The sequence below is a fragment of the Pholcus phalangioides genome, unplaced genomic scaffold, assembly GCF_987345545.1.
Source record: "Pholcus phalangioides strain wild (caught in Gottingen) unplaced genomic scaffold, Ppha-v1.0 ptg000042l_1, whole genome shotgun sequence".
NCBI classification, from domain to species: Eukaryota; Metazoa; Arthropoda; class Arachnida; order Araneae; family Pholcidae; genus Pholcus; species Pholcus phalangioides.
The window spans coordinates 12,053,783-12,078,851 of record NW_028301628.1 but is presented as its reverse complement, the minus strand read 5'-3'; the positions used below and the strand labels follow the sequence as shown (position 1 = coordinate 12,078,851).

Below are 25,069 nucleotides of genomic sequence, written 5' to 3'. Positions count from 1 at the left end.
TGGTTACGAGAATTCTGATTTTTTTTAACCACATACGTCGAAAAACTAATTATTTACTAAAATTGAGGGAAATCAGTTTGTTTTTCAATGAAATATTGCAAATTTTAACTCACCACTGTTTTGAAATAATAGATTCGAAAATATGGAAGGGAAATGGCAGCACTAGTATAACAGGAAACAGGCATTAGCGAGAGATAGGGTTACAAGGTTCGAAAACTGGGAAAGATGGACGCCTGCGCTAAGAATAATGTATGTACCTTTGTATATATTTTTTCCTCCATGGCTAGAACCCCCTTTATATACGGGGGGCCTTTTTTGAAGGCGTGTTAGCCATGTACTCTTTCCTCCATTGCGTCTAGCTGCGCACACACACCCTTAGTGACGTCATGTATCCCAATTTCCCCCAGTAGATGACGTTACTATTCTTACCAATAAAACTGGCCACAATAATTATATTTCCCACAACACTAAAACAAAATCACCAAGAGAGAGAAAATCAGAAACAGAAAAATTCTGCAAATTTCGACGGATATTGGTCGATGCGTGTGTGTGTGGGGGGGGGGGCACTCATGAAGAAATATGTTTTAAACCTTAGAGGAGAAATATAGAGAAATTATATTTCTTCTCGATGTTTCAAACAGGAGAAAAAAAAAATTTCCACAGAAAAAAAAAATTCCGGAAACAAAAAAAGGAAAAAAAGCGAATTTTCCAAAACGTAGGATGTTTGAAATGCCATCTTAAAAGAAGACAGTTGGTAACCCTAGTGAGAGATGCAAGTCATCTCATCTTTGTTTAAAAAAATCTTACAGTAGACCTAGAGAGAAAGGTACAAATATTCAATCACTACACTTCACAATTGGAAAAATGGATGGCAGCATTAAAAATTCACTCGCACCACTCAGACTGTTAGGGGCACTAATGCATATTTCAGACAACTCATTTGGTATTAAATTGCCCATGGTGATAGAATACGAAAGGTCGTAGTAGTAGTAAATTTTCCCAGTGGCATACTACAGGTGGTTTTCAACAGTTTTTCAACTTCAAGCCGGACCCAATGTCTAGTCTCATTAATTTCATTTATTAATCTTCCAAAGCCCTCCGAATTTCTGCTTGCAAAGCAATCTGACCCACACAATGCCTTTCAAACTGAATTCAAAGTTCTGAAAGTCACTTGCTGCCAAGCTTTATAAGCACGATGTGAGTACTGAAGGATATCAAAATGAAGTTTCCACAGATGTCGTTGATTCTACGTCAGAGATTATTGCAAAAATCTGAGATCACAAGTGGATTAAGGTCAATTGAGGCTCCTGGCACAGTAGAAAATATTGGGGCGGTTAAATAAAAAAAAAAGTGTAAAGTTGGGGTTTTAGGGTGAGCGCCCACCGTTAAATCTGCCTCTGAAGTAACCTTCTCAAAGTGGAATTCTCAATAATAACACACGTCTTATGCAAGCTCATGGACTATTTTACCACTCATCAATTCGGGGTCATATCGCCATACAGCAATTTCCAATCAGTGGAATTGGGTGGGAAATGAAGGCGTCATCTATCGGTCGTGACCCCTGGCTCGGTCTTGAACTTGTTTCTGATGTCCTATGCTCGGATCAAAACCTGTGGACTTCAATGGTAACCTTCATAGTCGAAGAGATAAGCATCTTACCACTACTACTTAACCATACGTTCACCTTGTACACATTCTTCTACAGAATTTCTAACAAATCGGCACATGCCAGAATGTGTGTTCTGAGTGAATGTGAGGCCCTAACGCGCGTGTTTATGTTGCACTTGTTTCGTGTTTGTGCTGCCATCTACCTTCCATTTTCTGAAGTAAAGATGGAAATGCTTGAATTTTCACGTTATATCAGTATACTGTTGTAGGTCTGCGTGCTCTCTGTGGAGAGACTTAACCGGCATTCGTGCCTCAAAGCTGGAAAACCGCAGAAAACCAACTTCAGCGGACCATCACTGTGCTGTGAATGGGGTGCAAACCTGGTTCCTCAGGACGAAAGTCTAGCACGATGCTCACCGCAGCTAATCACTGCGCCACTTGGGTGCAGCAGCGCTTGGATTAACCAAGGCAGTAGCGAGAGGGGTGACTTGGGGGTCTGGTGGTCCTTCCGAAATGTATAAGAAATGCTTAAAAAAATGAGGTTATATCACTTTGGTCCCCTCCAAACGAAATTTCTGGCTACAGGCCTGCCATGAGCGACATAAGAGGAGTCTTATTTAGAGAAAGGAACTTAAAAAATTGCCCCATGGTCTTTGACCAAGATTACACCATAAAAGTTTGATAAAAACTTGAAAAATGCAATCAATATGCATATCTAGGTTAACTGGTTGTTTTTTGTTTTGTAAACAATCTATTATTAAACTTTCCTAGTGTAATTCTGGTCTTAAACTTGTAAATTTCTCTATTGGTCCTTTGGAATTAGTCTAGTTTTCTGTTTACATGTTCGTAAATCAATTATCTAATGATTCGGAAGACAGTTGCATCTGAACACATAAAATACACTTACACTAACATAACTGTGTGTTTAAGCTCCGTGATATTGTGTTTTCTGAAGTATAATGCTTGGATTTGTCATTGAAAAGCATCAGAATTTCTTAGTTCAGATTATATGCTGCTTTTTTTTCTGCGAGATGAGAACTTTGAAAATAATAATACGTGTCTGATCTGTGAAAAATAATTTTTTTGGAAAACTTTTTGAAAGTATACTGAATATAGAATAGAAATGTTTTTTTTCCTAGTTTTGAAAAAAAAGGGATTTCGTTTTCACTGTTAAAAGCACTAAAAATCTCAGCTGAAGGAAGGGGGGGGGGGCTTAAAGCATGTCAAAGATTTAGATAAAGCTCAAACCCTCTTCTAGCAATTATCACAATATTCCCATTGAAGTTTGCATAGTAAATTGACCGTTTCGATGACATACATAGTTGACTACGCATTTTTCAGATTGAATTTTCTACTTTTCAGCTATGGTCACCTAACATCAGGGGGTGCACAATAGGGTGGAACGAAAAAGGGTGTTTTTTTCACTTTTTTTGGAAATTGATGTTGCCTTAGTATCCAAAAGATGCCTTTCAAGGTTTTAAGAAGTTATACCAAAATCTAGGAAAATATTTTAATATCTTGAGGTTCCTCACAGACCCTAAAGGTCGAGCAAAAAGACTTTTCTAAGTAAGCATTATAAAAAATCCTTTTTAAACATAATCGAAGTTGATGATTTTTAAAAAGCATTCTCTAAAAAAGAAAAACACTTCATTTAAAAGTTATTCAGTACGTGAGCAAAACTGAATATATATAAACTGAAGAGCCAAAAAAACTGGTACAGGCATGCGTATGCAAATAAAGAGATATGGAACCAATCAGAGTACGGCGCTGCGGTCGGCAACGCCTATATAATATAACAAGTGTCTGGCACAGTTGTTAGATCGGTTACTGCTGCTACAATGGCAGGTTATCGAGATTTAAGAGAGTTTGAACGTGGTGTTATAGCACGACCTCCTATATAACTTATCTAGGTGGTCGTGGTTATAGTCGGCGCATGAGAGATGGGACATAGCATCCCCGAGGTAGCGATGGAATTTGGATTTTCATGTACGACCATTAGTGTACCGTGAATATCGGGAATCTGGTAAAAAATTAAATCTACGACATCGCTACGGCCGGAAAAAGATCATGCAAGAACGGGACCAACGACGACTGACGAGAATCATTAAACGTGACAGACGTGCAACCCTTCCGCAAATTGCTGCAGATTTCAATGCTGGGCCATCAACAAGTGTCAGCGTGCGAACCATTCAACGAAACATCATCGATATGGGCTTTCGGAGCCGAAGGCCCACTCGTGTACCCCTGATGACTGCACGACACAAAGCTTTACGCCTCGCCTGGGCCCGACAACACAGACATTGGACTGTCGGGGACTGGAAACACGTTGCCTGGTCTGACGAGTCTCGGTTCCAATTGCTTCGAGCTGATGGACGTGTACGGGTATGGAGACAACCTCATGAAACAATGGACCCTACATGTCAACAGGGGACTGTTCAAGCTGGTGGAGACTCTGTGATGGTATGGGGCGTGTGCAGTTGGCGTGATATGGGACCCCTGATACGTCTAGATACGACTCTGACAGGTGACAGGTACGTAAGCATCCTGTCTGATCATCTGCACCCATTCATGTCCATTGTGCATTCCGACGGACTTGGACAATTTCAGCAGGACAATGCGACACCCCACACGTCCAGAATTGCTACAAAGTGGCTCCAGGAACACTCTTCTGACTACATTTCCGCTGGCCACCTAAATCCCCAGACATGAACATTATTGAACATATCTGGGATGCCTTGCAACGTGCTGTTCAGAAGAGATCTCCACCCCGTCTTACTTCTACGGATTTATGGACAACCCTGCAGGATTCATGGTGTCAATTACCTTACTTCAGACATTAGTCGAGTCCATGCCACGTCGTGTTGCGGCCCTACACGATATTAGGCAGGTTTACCAGTTTTTTTGGCTCTTCAGTGTATATATATCATGGCCCCCACATGCTAGTGCCGGGCCCCCTACCCCCCGAAAAATTTTGTGCACCTCCCTTGAGAAAAGATTATGGTGTATTTTTTCAGTAAAAAAAAGAAACTACTTTCGGGAAGAAAAAAAAAATGTTGAATGCCCCCCCCCCCCCCCCCCCATGAGAAAATCCTGCATACGATACGGCATTTGTATATGCAGCAAAACATCGCGCGCTACAACGATAATCAATACATCTATAAAGATATTTTTTTCAAATCATGTTTGGAATTGCCTGGCTTAATGTTAAACTCTCGGTACAACGACATCATCTACTATGATAAACTCCTCTATAACACGATATTTTTAGATTTTTGAAATCGCTACAACAATATTTTTTATATTTTGTTCAAAATCGTTTCGAATTTAATTTTAACTTCGCCACTTGTTCTCGTTCTTCTGAAGGCGTCTGATAACATCAATATTTTGCACTAAATGATCACCGAAAGTTAGTTATTTGTATTGCTGCACTCTTTGTACCACACAAAAGCGCTATGAGGTAAGCTTCTTTACAGGGACAATACACATCTAAGTTAATTTTATAAATAAACTAATCAATTACAATTTTTTGTAACGAATAAATACATAATAGCGCATTTTCCGTAGCAATGCCGATTTAGAAAAATTTGATCACACGTGAGGATAATGTTACCTCTTTAATCCCTCTACCACAATATTTTATTTTGCTCCGTAGAATATTGTTATATCGAGGTATCACTGTATATTTAAACTAAATAATAAAATATAATTGTGTGTGTAATAAATATTGTTACATTTCGAGTTATGATTATGTGATTTGTATATAATTTCACGCAATACAATAGAGCTCCCCTATGGGCCAGTTAAGAGAACAAATTGGTTAGGCGATATGGTTTTCCCATAGAAACTTGTGATTGCCATAGGCGTACACAGAATTTTCACGAGAGTGGGGGGTTACGTTCTTTTTTCCTGCAAAATAACCCTATAATCTCGGCTCTGGGAGTAAGAACTCTAAACCCCCTTTGCATACGCCAATGGTGATCGTGATCCATGGTCGGCAGGGCCGCAACTGGGGGGGGGGGGGGAAGACAAGCAGGTATCTTGCCCAGGACCAGAAAGGTGCGCAAAATTCATCTTTTATAGCCTCTTCTTCAAAATTACGGGGGGGGGGGCGGGAAATGTCAAAATGTGATTACTTCAGCTGATGAAGCATTTAGTTGCAGCCCTGATGGCTAGTGTTCAATGTCAGTCTCTCGATTAACGATAATACCTCTATTATGGTATTTTTCTTCGTCCGCAGAATATCGTTATATCGAGATTTCACTGCAGTTTTATCATGCATAATACTAGCTATAATACCCGGCGCTGCCCGTATTTCCTTCATTTATTGGGAGTATTGGAAAAGGGACAAAGCGTTACATAGGAATAAGTATATAATACTGGCAGGATTAAAGAAGTGACAAACCATTGTGTAAAGGCATACGCATGAGTAAAACGCATTACTAGGGAACCACGGTAACCAAAGTAAACATTCCGAAAGTGATTGTTGAGGCCCAGAAACCATTGTTGCCTGACGGTTTTTGTCCATTTCGGGCATTCGCCCTTCTCTGACGAACTTTTAAAGTAGCCCATCGTTCAATCCGGTCCCTGATTGGCATATATCCAAACTTTGGCGACGATCGATCTAAAATTGTGGATTTGTATAGAGAACACACAGAAAATCAATTATATATATATATAGATATACATGTATATGCACAGTATCAAATTTGTCCTTAGTTTCTCTCATGTAAGATATCCACCACATCTCTATAGTTTCGTTGTTCACCAAGCAAGCAAGTATAATCATACTACACCAAATGAAACCACTGTAGAGTCTCTACACGACGAACCAGTTTGAAACGTGTTTTACACAAAACAAAATTTCTATCCAAACGTTTAACTTTAATTTAGAACATCAAAGATTATTCCTATAACGCACGGTTTCTCAAACTGTGCACCTCCAACCTTTGTCAGGGTGTGAGGTTTTCGAAAATATTCTTTGTTAAACAGTTCTGGAAAGCCGGCGGAGCTCGTGGATAAGCATTAAAAAGGGGAAAAGGGAAAGCCTTTTCTTTCTCGCCGCAGGTGAAAAAAGTTTGAGACGCCCTGCTCTAACGTGAAGTTATTCCATGTAATGATTTTTTTGATAAAACGAAGCGATTCCGTTATTCCAGGCGATTCACTACAGGCGTCCAAAAAGAATAAATGAATTTAGTGAATTAAAGAGTTAATAAAAGTAATAATACTGAAAACTATTTTCATTGGCCTTTTGGTTGAAGTACTGGCTTGAAAAATTGTGTGTGTGAACTGAAATAATTCAAATATTTATGTTCACTTCATCTATTCAACTGAGCAACTTGACAATTCTGTTACAGTCGTTTATACGACGCTCAAGAGGCAGAGTCAAAACGTTTTATAAAACACGTTTTATGTGTAAAGTCGAAGTGAATAACTGAGCCTTTTTAAAAAGTTATTCCCCCCCCCCCCTCCATACATAATTGTATATCTTGACATATCTCTAGAAATAGCCTTTACAATAAAACGGTTAATATTATTCGTAAAATACTTCATAAATTTCACCTGCGGGGGGGGGGGGGGGGGGGGAAATCCCAAAATATTATTTAAAAGAATTGAGTGAGAGCTTAAACAAACCTTCATAAATATGCACTTATACTGAAAATTCTTTGATTTTATGCATGTATATGCATTAATGCTAAAAAAGGCCAAAATATGCATTTGCATATAATCCGAGCTCTAGTCATCAGTCATCTCACTGGCAATTTTCGTATACGTCAGCAATCACCCTAAAATTTATGTCTTTTGCGGTGACAATATGCAAGAACTGTTGCAGCAACGCTTTTTCACTGCATACAAAAATTTTGTGCTCATTTGATGTGTGGATATAAATTACGTTTTCCTTTTTTTCAAAAGTTTCAGAGTTTGAGGCGAAGTGAAAACGTCGAATAATTGAGGTTTTACGTTAAATAAATGAATGAAATATTTTAACATTAAAATTTATTTGTTGTATTGTTGTTGAAAATGTATTGTTACCAATTGCTACCAAAGTTAAACGTCGTATAAACTTCAACGCCAAACTGTATTTTGGCTCATATAGATCACTTTTCTCAGAATCGTTGGATATAGATGAGTTTTCAGTGGTTGATGAACTAGTTTCCACCGTTTCCTCTTGAGAAGACTTTAAACGGGACACCATTTTCATTTTTCACTGCTTTTCAGTTTCTTCGTTGTTAGGAGAAAGGAGATCTACTCGACCAATGGCCAACTTGTGTGTTGTTCTTTGATCTTGCAAGAAATATCGCCCTAAATTTGGGACCTTTCTCAACTTGTCACAGTCTTTAAACACTTACAGTCTTCAAAATCACATTTGCATGCTGCAATGTCGAACAATTTCCATGCTTCGAACTGAAAAGATTTCAAGTTCAACTTGAAAGTTTGAGAATTTTTCCTTGCTTTCATATTTTTCTGAAGATTCTTGTATTTACAGTAAAAGTCTTCGAAACTTTTGCATATCCATTGGTGAGAAACCGTGGGAATTGAAGCAGTTTTCCAATATTTTCTATTTTTGGCACAACAATTTCAAGAATGTCTGCAATAGCTGGATCTTTTCTTGATTGTTGTGCCTTCATATTGTGTTGAGTCAGCAAATAACTAAGCTTAACATCACCATAGGTGGGCGAGATCAGAGAATCCCACTCTTTAGGATTTCCTAAAAAATGTCACAACAATAAAAGCTTCTGGTCGTCATTTTCACTGCTATACACACTCTCAGTTAAGGGGTAAGATTGCAAATGAATACTGAAAACAAGGGAAAAACATCGAGGTCACTGAATGAATCACATATTCAGGGGAATAGGAAAGCCTCCTCTGCGGTGTCATGTTACAGAATTCCACATGTCTGTAAAACTTCAGGGGCGATGAGGAACCTCAAGAAGTTTGAATTTTGGGGAAAAAAATTAGAAATGGCATTTCTTCACATAAAGGCATATTTTAAATTCTATTACAATGGCAATTTCGAAATTTTTTTTTTTTTCGTTCCATCGTAGAGCACAATCTCTAGTCACCGGGACGCAAACTCATGCACTAATTTTGTTTTGTGGATGGATACTTCTTTTTACACCTTTCGTGGACTGGGTGCACCCCTGCTTCAAAGTAACACAGAACTCTGGACTGTAACCCCCCCCCCCCCCTGCTTTAAAAAATACACTAGAAATGGTATATACATATACCCATCAATAAGTGTATATATATTTGTATATGTTCTTTGTCCCTCCCCGGAAAAAGTTAAAATGATGGTCCTGGTTGTAACATAACGCCAATGAAATGCCGCTTGACCTAATTGACACTGGTGCCAAAATAATCAGAATCCATAAAGAAATAAGTCCAAGTTCCAGATAAATCTATATATTTCACGTATGTCACACTGACTCATAGTGATACAGATAGAGATTCAAAACATCTATGAGTTACTACAAGTAAATACTTTTCACATATCTTCGTGTATACATACTTTTGTATATATGTATAATATATACATGCACAACATTCATGGTGTATACATATAGAACAGTATATTTCAAATAAAACTTCAGAAACCAGCTCTCAACAAAGATGTATAAAAACTAATTTTCATTTTTCTTATTCAGTCATTTATAATTTGTAAAAACCATAGAATATAATTTTCATTTGAAAATTTACTATAATAAATGATATTCCTGTATATGAATATATATAATTTTGGGAATTGTTAATACAAAGCCCTTTGAGATCCCCCTTCCCTTTTGTTTACTTGTATACGATCACATTTTAACTTCATTATATATCTACTCAATGAATTTCAAGAAAGTAAACAGATAGACTACTTGACCCAACGTTTTGGAATCGTATGGTGTGGTATATCTAGGGCTTTAACATTTTCATGTTCCTCCCGTCAAGTCCTGATTTTACATACTTAAGGAGTAGGCAATATAATTACAGCAATACACAAATATAGGTATATTAAACAAAAGTTAATGAAAGTATTCAATAATTTTAGGGCTCAGTTTAGCTCTGTTGGACCACCCGTCACTAGGTATAATAAAACAAAGCCAACCAGCCTGAAGAACAGCAGGAAATATGAAGCAATCTAACCAATCTAATCTAAAAACCTTTAAATCTAAACCAATCCCCAAGGTACCAGCTTATTAAGAGGTTATGACTACAGCCCTTCAAAGATCCAAGGAGGGATGCTAGAGAAATTACATATTTACGAGCATCCTATAATTAAGGTGAACAGATTTGAATGTGACAAAAGTAGATATATCTTCCCAATTCTACCCCCAAATAACTAATTTTTAAAAAAATAAAGCATATTTGTGATGAGTAGTGCAATCAAATTCTATTTTCTACCATGACAATCCTAAAATTGGCTGGAACACAGGGCACATCCCCTCCACTTCATGAAGTCTGTGTGTGTGTCGTCACCCAACCTATAATTAGTTTGAAGGTAGTATTCAACAGCTTTCCCGAACAATACACGAAAATTGCAAAACTAGTATTTCAATGTGATTTTTTACTGGAATTAGTTGTGTTGCCATGATATAATAGTGTGCAGATCAAATATTTAAAGCTAGTCACAGCTAAAATTTCTGTGATGGATGGTTCCTTTTTTTTAAATACTTGCATTCTCATAAAAATAATTCTATTAAATTTAAGTTACATTCCTATGATCTTATTCTGCTTTTAAAATAAATTTTGATACCTCATACCTTTCATTTTACATGTTCTAGGAACAACTTGACTAACCATATATTCCCATTCTATTTTCATTCAGAAAGGTCCCACGATAATCAAATCTTTTTAAACGAAACATATTTCTAGATTCATAAAAAACAGTGAATATTTTCTCTTCATGGAAAATAAAACTTAAACATGGAGAGAGGTTATTGCTGTTTTGTCTATGCACCATACAAAAGATTGTCCACACATTGTATTTTTTTTTAAGAAGGCTTAGTCAAACAGTTCTCATACAATTGTTTAAATCTTAAAATTAGAAGCATTTTGTAATAAAAAATTCAAGCATTTTGAAGGAGAGTGTTTGATGGCAGTTATTATAAAAAGACAAACATGACAGTTACAAACATATTATATTCACACAACTATGGGAAAATACAAGGTCATAGCTACACTGAGACGCGGGAAAATGAGTAATATAGATGGAGAGACATGATTAAGCTTACTGTCCAATCCTGAAACACCAGCCTCACAAAAAATTCTCTATGGCCTTGATAATGCAATAAATAATCAATATTGAAAGCGGCACTGAAAATGGTGAATGATACATGTTTTTAAAAAAAAAAGAAAAATCACAATTTTATATAGACATTAAATGGATGAAGTTGAACTTAAATAAGGTTTTACAAAACATGCCATTGGCTGATCGGATGATACAAATATCCTACCATGAACATTTCTATCTCAATCCACCATGAAAAAATTTTCGAGTGTGATTCAAAGCATTTTTCTTTTTATGAATGCAAAATAAAAAATTTATATAAAATGTATAAGCACTATCACCATATTTCCCCCCCCCCTTTCAATTCCATTTTATAAACAGTGTGAAGGTTTTGAAATTTTTTTCCAAATAATGTGAAAAAAAAAGAAAAAAAAAAAAGAAGATTCTCTGAATATTTGTTACCAATTAAATCAGTGGTCTTAGAGCTGTAGCTGCTGTGGTTGCTTCAGTATTTTACAGCCTAGAATAACAGTGGATCCCATTTATAACATTTTTCAAAAACAAAAAACAGCCATGAAAAACATTGTAAGTGGGAAAATGCTTTAAATGGGAAATCTTAATGAAAATTAGAGTTGAGACCACAAAAATAAGTCATAGTAAGCGGAAAAGTTATAAGACGGATCAACTGTAATGTAGATAAATCAAAATATCCAACATAAAGCTCAAGCCACGGGTCTAAAGCACTTGCTGTAACCCTAAAACAAAATATTTTGAAATGCCCTTAAAAAAAAGTGAAAAAAATCTAAGAATATTTCAGATTTAACAATTGTTAGAACAATGTTCCAAATATGCAAATTCCACATATAAAAGAAACATCTAAACATAATGTGAAAAATAAATCTGGAATGTTTAGAAGTAAATGTTATTAAATGGTCCACATAAGGAAAAATTGTCAAGAACATGAGAAATTAACTGTAATTTGATAATTTAATTTTTGAATGATATCAATAGATAAGTTCTAAAAATAATGTAACAGTAAATGATTTTTTTTAGTATAGATTAAAAATATATATATCAATGATAACTGCTAATAAAGTAGAATCCTGTTACACCCTTATAATAAGATATATTTCAAGCACCATCATGCATTAATTTAATGAATCGGGAAAATCTATTTTTTTTATAACTTTTCAAATTACTATTTGGTGATAACAGTGGTACAAATCATGTCCTCCAACAATGACAGTATAACAGGGTTCCACAGTGCTGTAAAATTTTCCACTTTATTCAAAAATATCATAAACACAACATATATTCGTTTAAGAATTAAGATGTAATAAATCCAGAAACAAAATCCCTTTTAGTATATGTACAAGAAAAATCAAACAACTAAAGTATAAATATTGATTTTCTATACAATTAGGGATTACTACAAAGGAAATAAAATGAGCAGTACATATGTACGTAAAATCTAAATCGTGCTGTGAAAGAATGTTTTGATGGAATCTTTTGTTTCGAAAAATGTTTTGACATTAACATGAAAATGAATAATAGATAATTTATGAAATATAAAACTGCAATCCGAGAAATATATTTAAAACATATAATTTTACCCCGATTTTTCAAGACACTCATATACAAGCTCAGACTTAATGTTATCTCTAACATTATTTTTCACTCAATCATTTGTGCATGCACAAGTTATTATGGGATAATAACATAACCACAAGTGCAAACCAGTTATATATGGCAGCAAAAGAATAAAAATAAAATGAAGACTGATCTATTCTACATAGTAACAAAGTGCCAGACAAAAGTTTTTAAATCAACAAGCTACTTATGGACGTTCAGCACCACCATGGAAGACTTCAAAAATACAAATGGTTAGTCACCAACATATAAACATCACATTCAACAAATTCACCAGTGCAGACAGAACAGTATAATAGAAGATAGAGCGCAACCAGTAAACATCAAGATCTGTGAGTATAGATTAAGAAAGAAAAAAAAATGAGTGTCAGTCATGGCAGTCCAAGCGAAGAATTTCAAATGTTAAAGCTAGTGAAATAAACATCTGAAAATAATCATTTTAAAGCGTTAAAATTTGTACCATTTCTCAGTTTTCACAAGAAATAGTCTATAAAATTAATATACATATATATACTCAAACATTAGATCCATTCAAGTTCACCAATAATCACAAAAAGACGATTTTTGGCAAATCTTGCATCACATACTGTCACAATGGCACTTTTATACTACAAGTAATATTCACATTCAATATTCAAGACACTTTAACGAAGGTTTAGTCAACAACTTCACATATATCTGCATTCCTCTCCACAAACAGTACACGAAATGCTTTGAAACACTAAAAGAGAAAAGCATTATCACTCCTTTTAAGAGTGTCTAATAAATACAAGCCTCCATATAACAGAATATTTTTTCTTACACATTACCAGTTTTTTCTTAATTGATGTACATCTATATTTTGCTAAATTTATTTAATGACATATTTATAGATCGTCAACTGTGTGTGTGCAACAGTACTTTAACCGGCAACGGTAAGCTGAGTAACGTATGGAATCACACCCCCAGGACCAGCTAGAGATGAAGATTTCATAAGGTCTTGGTCGATTTGGCGTGCAGCCTGTCGACCTTCGGATATAGCATGGACAACAAGAGACTGGCCTTTGCGACAGTCTGAAATGAAAGCAAAAGAAAAATAATCCAACATACAAAGTTTGATTTATAATTTAAAAAATTTCTGAAACTGAACACATACAAAAAAATAAAATAAAATTATATCCATTTCCCATCACAGAACTAAGTAACATCAGAGTAGCAAAATTTACACCAGTGTTTTTCAGCCTGGGGTCCGCAGGGTTCTTTTCATTTATTAGCATTGCAATGAATTACACATTTTGTGCTGTGAAATAGTAATTTGTCACACGATATGCAAATTATAAAAAAAGATATATTTTTTATTTCATAGAAGGGGGTGTTGAAATTAACGCCACAGGGGTCTGTGCTGACCTACAGGCGGGGAGAGAGGTCCGCAACATCAAAAAGGTTGGGAGAAACAACTGATTTATACACAAAGGAAACTATAGAGGAAAAAATATCAATGAAATTTTGAATTTTTTACTTAAATATATTTTGATTCCACTGAAAATACTGGAATAAATCATAATAATTGTGGAATGTAATCCCTACCTCCAGCAGCATACACTCCTGGTATAGAGGTGCGATAGCTGCCAACAGGAGTAGCAATATTCTTCCTTGGATCTTGCTTCAAACTAAGGTCTCTGATTACGTATTCTTCTGGCCCAAGGAAACCCATGGCGAGCAATACCAATTCAGCCTATACAGTAATGGAACATAAGGAATATATATTTTTGGAACATAAAATGATTTTCTAGTTAAAAAAAAGAAAATCTACATATTGTGACAAATTTATCATTAAAAAAAACCAAAACACACTGAGTGGCCCCGAACAAGTCCAAACAAAAATGCTCATAAGGACATTGCACCCTTTCTCTTTTCATAACTATCAAAGGAATGAAACATGCTCCAATACTGCATTTATAACGATTATATAATATAATGATATTGCATTACACAATGACACATATCATTCTAATGACTAATTAATTATAATGCCTTTTTATTACATGAAGAATTTATTTAGAAGGATCATGTTGTGATAATACTGTTACCTTGAATGTTTTTTCAGATCCAGGAATCTTTTCCATTGCCCAGTTACCCTTTGCATCTTTCTTCCACTCAACTTGCACAGTGCATATTCCAGACACGTTGCCATTTCCGTCATCAAGGAATTTCTGGAATATATACAATTAAACCTTTAAAATGGTAAAAGATTGATATCTTGAGTGTAATGGATAAACAAAAATACATAAAATAACCAAACACAAAACTATTTTAATAAATCAAGGCATTTAGTTTGTTAAAATTCCAGTTCCAAAAGTGTGAAATATCGGCATCCCTTGCTTTAAGCTATTAATCGGTTCTGCAGAATAGTTTTGTAGGGCCAGGATTACACTGTAAAAGTTTGATAAACTATCAAAAAAATAAAAGTCCTTTTATAAAACTTGAAAATTCTACCAATAAGATCATCGGTTTCATTTTATAGAATGTAACAAAAAAATGCCACCAATAAGATTATTGAGGTTTTATAAAAGTAAATTTATCAAACTTTTATAGTGTAATTCTGGCCTAAGACAAAAGCAAGTAACGTGAGTTGAACTTGACATGGGTAAGATAAGGATGGTGGGGGAAGGGGTTTCTTCAGAAAGATCAAACAAATAAACCTAACTTCCAGTAGAAGAATACGTGTATTTTTGAACGAATTGCATTCAAACTAAGCTGTATGAATGAATATAATACTTTTACTTTAATTAATTCTGGTGAGTCTGGATGTTTTTTCTTTCCTGAAGAGCCTGGTATGATAACTGTATCATTAAAATAAGTTATCAGCCTGAGATTCTGATCACAGGCAGCATTCTGCCTTTTTATAAAATCTTCAGTAGCAAGAGCATTGCCATTACTCACAAATATGACCATCTAGTGTAATTAATATATATATATATATATATATATTTATATTTATATAGTGTAAGTAATAAATTAATATCTTTTTCTTTGATTAAAATTCTCATAGCAATATAAATGTTATAAATAGATGATTAGTAAGATCTGGTAAATTGGATTTGAGCATTAGCCCTGCATTTGTCTCATCTAAATAATAAAATCCAATGGATTTTGTCATTTTAACTATGTCATACCTTTAATTTCCAAGCCAATTTTCAGGATTCACACAGAACTTAGGTAAAATTTTTACAGGCTAGGATTTTTAAAATCAACTTTTAGAAATCATGTAGCAAAATTGCAGAAAGTGAGAGCACGTGAAGTGAAGGATCCCTCCTGTACACAAGATATTGAAGACATAAAAAAAATCCGATTTTTTCAGGGGAAGAAATTATCAAACAATTATAGAACTTATTACCTACCTCACTTAATATGCTGAAATTTCTTGGATCTTCACCCCATTTAAGCTTCACTTCATCATGACCATAATCGACTCTGAATATTTTAGGCCACTGGGGCCATGGATTGTCTTCAGCTCTTTTACCTGGAGGTTCTGGCAATATTTCAAAGCTTACAATACTTGATGCACCCTGAACAGAAAAAGTAATAAAAAAATAAATACTTTGATTGAGGTGCCATTTTAACATTATACAATTAATATCTACATAAATGAAAACACACACAAAAAGGTCTAATACATAAGAAGAACCTTTGATATCAGCCAACCATCAATAAAATGCTGATGTCACCAACAAAAATAAATTGTGATTAAAATCAAACATCATATATATATATATATATATATATATATATATATATATATATATATATATAGAAAATTGATCGTTAAGAGAGAAATAAATGCTCAAACAGATATATATTCATATTAAAACCACACAAATGTTAATTCTTCAGGCAAAGACAATCACATTAAAAAAGTCTACCATCTTAGGCAATCAAAAATAAGGAAAATTAAGATCCTGAATGTTTTTGATCAATCACCTGTCGCAGAGACGTAGCAATACAATCACAGCCTGTATCACCTCCACCAATCACCACCACATTTTTTCCCTTGGCATTGATGGAATTGTAATCTAGTTGATTGCCTAATTGATGCTTTTGCCATGTCTCTAGAAAACGCATGGCAAAGTGGATACCTTTCAATTCTCTGCCTAATAAAAATACATACACATGTCAGAAAAATAAAAGAATAAAAATACACGTCAGAAGATTTAAAAAACAAATGCAACACTTATACTATAATGAAATTAAAACTTATTGTTATTAAATATTATTTAATTATTTTATTACCATTATAAAATTATTACGATGGGAAAAACTATTATGTAAATTATTCAAATTAAACCAACCAGGTATTGGTAAATCACGTGGCCAAGTTGCACCCATTGTAAGCAAGAGAGCATCATTTTCTTCTATAAGAGTTTTGGCTGAAATATCCTTGCCAATAGTGACATTGCATTGGAATGTTATACCTTCGGCTTTCAGGAGTTCTACTCTACGTTCAACAACCTGGATAAGAGCATCAATAAAATACAAAATTGAGTGCTTATAAAGAGGCTTGATAACATTGTAGAGATTTAAAAATGAAAAAAATCATCAACTATTTTACAACTAGTACACCCTGGGTGCATTCCAAAATAAATAACATGTTTTATTTACCTCTTTGCTTAGTTTCATAGTTGGAATACCATATTGCAACAGTCCACCAACACGATCATTTCTTTCATAAACTATCACAGAATGTCCCGCCTGAAATAAAAATCGGATTTTTTTTTACCAAGCACAATATACAAAGTATGAAATCCACTCTTTTTTCTCAATTCTATACAACATATCAATACATAAAATAATTGTCACTGGAAAAAAGTTCAAATTATTCAATTAATCTATCATGAACACTTAAAATGACTACAAATTGTAACTTAATCATTAGCATTCACATAGGATACTTATCAATTATTACAATTTTATCAGTTACAAAATTGTTTACCAAATCTTAATAGTTTATCTTAGCTGCTACATTTTTCTGTTCTGGAATCAGCATCACTTCAGAATTCCTTGACCATGTTAAACGCCTAATTTACGGAAACAGTTCATAATTACCCGTTATGAAACCGTTCCCAAATTTTAATTATTCTTATATTATCAATCAAATGTTTTTTCATTACAATTTGTACTTTCCATACTCTTAATGATAATAAAAAGATTCAGATTTCGAATGGTACACTTAGATCCATAGGTTGAACAACATAATCAGCATCAAGTGGTACAAGACTGTGTACCACTTGATGCACTCTAGCTGAACAATTTCAAAATGAGCATCCAGTTATCAAAGAGAGTAGCTAGAGGAAAAACTGAATTTTCGAACTTTTATTTGTCTTTAAAGATTTGCTATTTGACAACTTGGGGTGTCAAACCCTGCAAAGCAAAGTCTGACTTCTTGTAGATTTTTTCTAAATTTGCTCATACAAAAATCATGATTTTTTCCCTCCAACTGAAAACTATCCAAAACATCAGAAAAAAATTTTAATGAAAGAGTTACTGATAGCAAAATAACAAAGGTGGTTTTAGTGAAGTAATTCAAAGTGAGGGATTTCATAACCTTAACAACGTTGTGGGAAAATATGCAAAGCATTGATAGCAACAGCAAATGTTTTCACCACTGTGTTGGTCGAGTTGTCATAGTGACAGACTCGCATTGTGAGAACCTGGGTTCAAACCCCACCATTGCTATAGTAGTGGTCAGCTGAAGTTGGTTTTTTGTGGGTTCCCAACTTTGACACGTGGATGTGAGCCAATCTCCCAATCAAAAGTCTCAAAACAGAGAGCAACAGACTCACAATGGTACAAATATTCAATCATTATACTTCACTTACTCCATTTCTGAAATATAGATGGCAGCCCTGAAAAATCAGAAACAATACTATACATGCAATCATAATGTTAAATATACACACACACTTCCAACACAACTTACTCTGTAGTAAATTGCCCATGGCGATAGATCGGAGTTGTGCTTGGTTTGAAAGAAAGTGAATGTTTTAAATTTTTTTAAATCAACTCAGTTTGATTACTGAAAAAAACCCATCACCCCAATTCTTACAATTGCTATATATACTATCTATAAAAAAGTTTAACAAGAATCCCATACTTTGTTCAATTGTGCTGCAGCAGCAAGACCTGATGGTCCACTCCCAACTATGGCCACATGCTTTCCTGTTCTAATGGAAGGAATATTTGGAGTCATCCATCCTTCTGCAAAAGCCTTGTCTATGATTGCACACTCAATGTGTTTTATGTTTACGGGAGGTTCGTTTATTCCAAGGACACAAGCTCCCTGCATTGAAAAAAAACGAGAAGAAATGGTTAACATGAATATAGTAATAAAACTTCAACTTGTGTTTCAGAAGAAAATTGTGGTTGTTAGTAGAAAACTTTTGGGCATCATTTGAAATTTCTAATGTTTTCCATAAAAACGTTCATTATGTTCTTATTTGTCTTTGAAAAAGTAACACATTATGGAAAAAATAAAATAAATCAATTTCAAATAAATAAAATTGAGCTGGTAATGACCAACATTTTAAAGATACTATTACTGGTAAAAAATCATTAGTAAATTAAAAAATACTGATTTCAGTGGTCAGCAGGATTCAAAATTTCAAGTTTGGTGTCCTGAGAGGTCATACATTTTGATTTTAGTGATCAATGAGGTTCAGAAAGCTGGTGACTGCTGCCAAAAAGTGTGTCTCAAAAATATGTTTTTAACACAGTCAATTGGAATTTTAGATGCTTCTAACAAATCAAAGCTAACAATGTTGTTGGACTGTAAATATATCATTTATCTTGTATGCAAAACTATTTTCGGTTCCATGTAGAACTTGTACTATACCATGCTGATTGAGTTTGAGTAAAATTAAATATTTTGCAGATGTGGAATAAATTTAATACAGTTATTCAGCATTTTATATGGGAAGCTTTGATTTGAGATACAAGATTCTCTTGATATGAGTAACTTTCAGAAACAAGTTAATCGAATTGAGGTGCAATTGTATAATAATTTATTTTCATGCAGAATTTGTGTTATTCTACATCAAACTAAAGGTGAATTCAAATGATTTAATATCTAAAACCAGTAGTCAAAATATGTATTTATAACTCTGAAATGTAGAGGTTATCCACGTAACAAAACTTATGAATCGCGGAAATTAGAGAACCATAAAGCCTAATTTATAAACAATTTTTACTTCGCAGGGAGCAGGACACACTCTTCCAGTGAATTCTGGGAAGTTATTCGTTTGAAGTAATTGGTTGAGAGCCTCTCGCCAGTCATCCTACGTAAAATTAATAAAATATACATTTTTTTAAATTTAAAACATTAAAATCACATCAAGGTATGAGCAGTTGAATATATCAAACATGAATACAGATATACAGAGAAACTCCAATATAATGATACCGGGGGGACCAGAAACAAGTGTTGGACAAAATTTATATATCGTTACAGATGGAATATATTAACACTATGGAAAATGTGCTGGGGGATCAGAGAAAAATAATATCTAACAGGGTGTCTACCAAATACCAAAAGCAAAATTTGGTGACTTTTCTCATTTGCAGGGCTCCCACTCAAAAAATTTTAAAAAGAAGGATGGGGGAGGGTAACCCCCTTAGACAACATATATAAATCAAAACATAATAAAAAAATCCCTAGAATCTCTCTTTTGAAGAATTTTACAATTACTTTTTTTTTCATAACAATATTTCAATATCATGTAAGATTGACTCAAGTCAAAGCAAAATGACAAAAATGTCTTGGTTACTAAAAAAATTTTTTTTGGCCAAAATAGGGTCTTAGCAACCACAGATTATTCTCTTCTGCTCTCCTCACAATATATATATATATATATATCAATATTCTTTTTTGGGAGTCTTCCACAGCCAAGTCTGTCAACTCTCCATGACAATACACATGGCAAATTATGAAGATACACAGTGTATGTCAGTATTTTTAAGAATGACGCTCTTTTGATACCACTTCCAAAAACAAAATGTGTAAATTACAAGGTCCGATATAAATAAGTCAAAGTGGACCAGATGGTTTTACTGTATTGTACATCCCTTTTAAAAAGGATTTGTTTAAATTTTAGTGGTCAATGCCAGTTTAATCGTTTTTTGACAAATTAAGCACTTTCATTTCTAGCTCTACTTGAGCATTATAAATATTGTTTGTGCCTCTGCATGCGCTAAAAATACAAAAGAAAATTGAATGCTATTAGGTATCATCAGTCACAAAACCTAGAATAGGTCTATGTACCCAACTGCTTTGTTATGCAAATTTTTGTTTCACCTATACACAAAATGTGCACCATAATTTTGAACAATGAATGTTAGTTACTGTTCTGGATCATGAAGTGGTTAAATACGAAATTATTTTTTTTTCAACCAGGCAGAAGTTTTTGACTACTCTATTTGTAGAACCCTCAAACTAAGCAAATGAAAAATTACTAAATCACCAAATGGTCCACATACACCCTACCCTCCTCCCAAATAATCTTAAAAACAATACAATTTCTGACTAAATGATACAGAGCCATATGTACAGGGTGTTAAGCGGGCCAGGGTTGCAAATTTGGAGGGGTAGCAAATTTTAATAATTCGTGGTCAGGAACTCTAAATTATAACGTGAAAAAGGCAGAGCAATTCGAATAGCCAGCACATGGCCAAGCCATAAATCTGTCTGCGAACAGATTTAGTAAAAAGCATTTTAATGATTTCGTAAGGGTACGTTTCCTTCATGTCATCGCACAATCTAGAAAAAATCATCTTCTGATAACTGATTGGGAAAATGATAAACGAAGAAGTTTTTATGAAGTTTTTTCATTACCAGGGTTTTTTGTGTTCATCAGAACGAATCCACTAATGATGGATGTTCTTAGTAGTATTATACAATATATACGAGATGTTGCAATGAACCTACGTAAAAAATCATCCCACCTGATACATTAGCATAATCCCTTTCCTGGCTACCCTGGGTCTACAAATTTGATTTTTTAGAGTTTTTAAAACATGAAATTCTCAGAAATTTCATTTCGATTTTCTATCTGAATTTTTTTTCCTGACCATCAACAGAAATAATTTTTTTTAAAATAGGAGAAAATAATTTTTCCTTATTTGTTTTGTCACATAGGGTTTCCCAAAATTATAATTATGATTAATTTCCATTAATTAGAAATTTACTTTAATTACAAAGAAAAATGTGCTAAATTCATGTCCAATTTTTTGAAACTTCAAAAATGTGTTATTTAAATAGCCAGTCATCATATATAAAAAAAATTGTGCGATTTGGTCATAAATTGTAAGAGCTGTCAAAAGGGTAAACATGTGGGCTATCTTACTTCAACTCTGAATTAATTTCAAACGGCAAATATTGTTACAGAAAATTAATTTAATTACCTGAAAATTTTTATTAGTATATACAGTAAAACCTCTTTTGCAGACACCGATAGGACAAAAAAATTTATCCGTGAAAGAGAGGGGTGACCATTAATCCAGGGGTTTGAAATACATACTTTTATATATTATACAACTGTAAATTATTATTTGGCCGTAAAAGATTGGGTTGACCGCATCTGGGGGGGTGTCCGTTAAGAGGGGTTTTACTGCAATGCAACTTATGAGCACAAATTTGGACGCTAACTGCAGTCAACTTCAGCTTGGCAAAAATAATTTAGCCAGTCAGATGTCACATGACATTAAAAATACAAAACCCTGGTCACTAACAGCAGTGTGTGTTCCACAAGAAATTCCATGGTTGGTAATAAGATCAACAGCAGCAGCCGAACCTAGTGTGTACACTCAGGTGCAAAATTAAGAGAATTAGCACATTATTACATAATAACTTTACGTCCCATTATTCAAATGCAAAAAAAAATAATTAAAGCACTTACTAACGATTATTCCACTCCTTCACACAAACTTTTTCTAAACCTAAATATACTATCCCTTTGTTATCTATATTTTCACAGATCGATAATTCTTCTACATAAAAATCAACTCGATTTACCTTTCAATACTTCACGAACATCGAGTAGATTTAGCAATACATTATCTATACCACTTATTCATAAAACAGTAAAGAGAAATTATTTTACGTTTCTTGTTCCAAAATTTTACAACAATTTGCCATCTGACATTCTTGACTGCACTTCAATATATTTGTATTAAAAAAGAGTCTCAAACAATATTTGCCCTCTATAAATGATATTGAAAGCTATTTTTAATATGCAATATATTTTTTCCCTATTGAGCTCTCGCAAAAAGGGAAAACACTACCCCATCACTAAAAAATTTCTGAATCGCACCTTCCGTTGTTGCCATTATTTATTTTAATACTAATTATTTGCTTCATTTATAATTTATTTTATTTATATTAATAAAACAAATCACTAATATTAATTTAAATCAATGTAATATTTTGTGTCTGCATATATGTGTGTATGTATGTCATATTCATTAGATGATTTCTCTGCCTCTCGCGTTTTTTCATTGTTTTGTTTGATACTTATTTTTTTATTTGTTTTCTCTTTAATTATGATTATGACATGAATGTCGCTCTCCACTTGTTAATACAAGATATACGGAAGACTGGATGTTGTGAAGATATTTATTATTTGAGATGTTAATTTTTTAAGGAAGGAAAAAACTCATCTCTGCCTCTACCGGGACCCGGTTTCGTCTCCCGGTAGAGGCAGAGATGAGTTTTTTCCTTCCTTAAAAAATTAACATCTCAAATAATAAATATCTTCACAACATCCAGTCTTCCGTATATCTTGAATTATGATTAGTTTATTATTAATATTTACTATTCGTGTTTGAAAATTAACTCAATAATAATCGTGTCCACCAGTATAGATCGACAACGATCCCTTGGATGGATTTTCTTTGTTTTGCCAATGTGATGGCAAAAGTTTGATGATGTGATGAATAAAATTGAATTGAATTGAATGTCGAATTTCTGAAAAACTAGTAGACAGATTTTGATGAAATTTGGTACAAATACACAGTTATAACAGAGAAAGATGTACCATACAAAAGTCATAATGCGCACGCATGATTGTCAGTAAAGCTCATCATTGAAGGAATGTCCAAAATCCATGTTGCAAGATCAAACCAAAAATGAGTCTAATCAGTCAGTCAGATCGCACAGCACAACGGCATACTGGGCACAAGGCAGTTGAGGAGTCCCTGTGGCAATCGGTCCCACTCCTGCAGCAACGCAGTTTTCAGTTCCGGGATGGTTCTCGGAGGGGGATGGCAAGATGCAATTGCCCTCCCAAAAGTGTCTCAGACATGTTCTATAGGGTTTAGGTCAGGAGATATAGCTGGCCAATCCATATGCCGAATATTCTTTCCAGATAATTGATGACCAGGTGGACGAGCATTGTCGTCCATGAACAGGAACCAAGGCCCGACTGCGCCCCTGAAAAGTTGAACATAGTGCTCTAAGATCTCCTCTATACCTCCTACAGGCACTGACCCTCTGCCAAACACACGGAGAGGTGTGCGGCCGTCCAACATGATGCCTGCACAGACCATGACATCTCCACCATCATAGTGGTCCAATACCCTGATGTGGGAGGGATGTTATCAGGTACCAGGCTCTCTCCAGATGAGTATATGTCGAGAATCAGTGTCCAGGCTGAATCTCCATCTGTGAAGAACACGGTGCTCCATTGAAGTCTGATCCAAGGCTGATGTTGTTTGCACCATACTAAATGCACTCTCTTGTGTGCTGCAGTTAGCAGGACACTAACAGCGGGTCTTATGGCATACAGCTCTCTCACGAAACCTTCGGGCAACTGTAAACCATAAAACTCAAGTTCTAGTGGCAGCATGCAGCTCACGTGAGAGCTGTGATGCTGTAGCAGTCCTGTGGCACTGCGCTGAAAGTGGCAAATAACAATTCTCATTGGTTGTAGTGGCTCTTCGACTACCTTGTTCAGGACTTCTCGATAGGGATCCAGTGTCCTGAAACTGTTTCCACAAATTGCAGATGACACTGGGCGAAACATTGAGCTCTGTAGCCACCTGCACTTGTGATTGCCCTGCCTCCAATCTACCGACGATTCTCCATCTCATTCCGTCATCCATACGTTTGCGGCTACTCATTTTACCTGATAGCTTATAAAATTTACCAAACTCTTGCGAGAAACACAGCAAATGTCGCCAAGGAGTACAAGCACACAAATCATGGAAAACGCCTCGTGTCCTTATCATCTCCTCTGTGGTCACAACTCCACCCACACGCATGTATATGCTTACATATTCGACACTGAATATTTGCATACTTCTTCAGTGGTATTATTAATACCTTTGGTTCAGTACTTTTTGTGAAAATAGACACAATATGCAAATTCTCTTAATTTTGCACACAAGTGTACATAGTTAGCCTTGGGGGAATATTACAGATGTTGAAAGGTCCAGACAAGCAAAGAAAGAAAAGTTTTTTGTTCATCCAATCTAAATTGTTTTTTTGCCCCACCCATACAATGTCTGCCCCAATTTAGGGTGACTACATATTGGCATTGTTCTTTTCTGTTGCTACTCACCCATCCATCCCTC

General features: G+C 34.7%; 1 protein-coding gene across 3 annotated transcripts in view; it reads right to left on the bottom strand.

Moving 5' to 3' along the window:
- Positions 1–9,762: 9,762 nt before the first annotated feature.
- Positions 9,763–25,069, bottom strand: part of LOC149064480 (uncharacterized) — a 98,670-nt gene continuing 83,363 nt past the window's right edge. For all 3 annotated transcript variants that reach the window (XM_089254876.1, XM_089254875.1, XM_089254877.1), the window contains 9 exons: positions 19,693–19,779; positions 18,600–18,785; positions 17,108–17,197; positions 16,798–16,957; positions 16,430–16,599; positions 15,850–16,017; positions 14,539–14,661; positions 14,036–14,183; positions 9,763–13,522 (listed from right to left, as the gene is read on the bottom strand). In XM_089254876.1, coding sequence (XP_089111002.1) covers positions 13,371–13,522; positions 14,036–14,183; positions 14,539–14,661; positions 15,850–16,017; positions 16,430–16,599; positions 16,798–16,957; positions 17,108–17,197; positions 18,600–18,785; positions 19,693–19,779 — 1,284 coding nt within the window. In that variant the 3' untranslated portion in view covers positions 9,763–13,370. The remainder of the gene's footprint in view (positions 13,523–14,035; positions 14,184–14,538; positions 14,662–15,849; positions 16,018–16,429; positions 16,600–16,797; positions 16,958–17,107; positions 17,198–18,599; positions 18,786–19,692; positions 19,780–25,069) is intronic.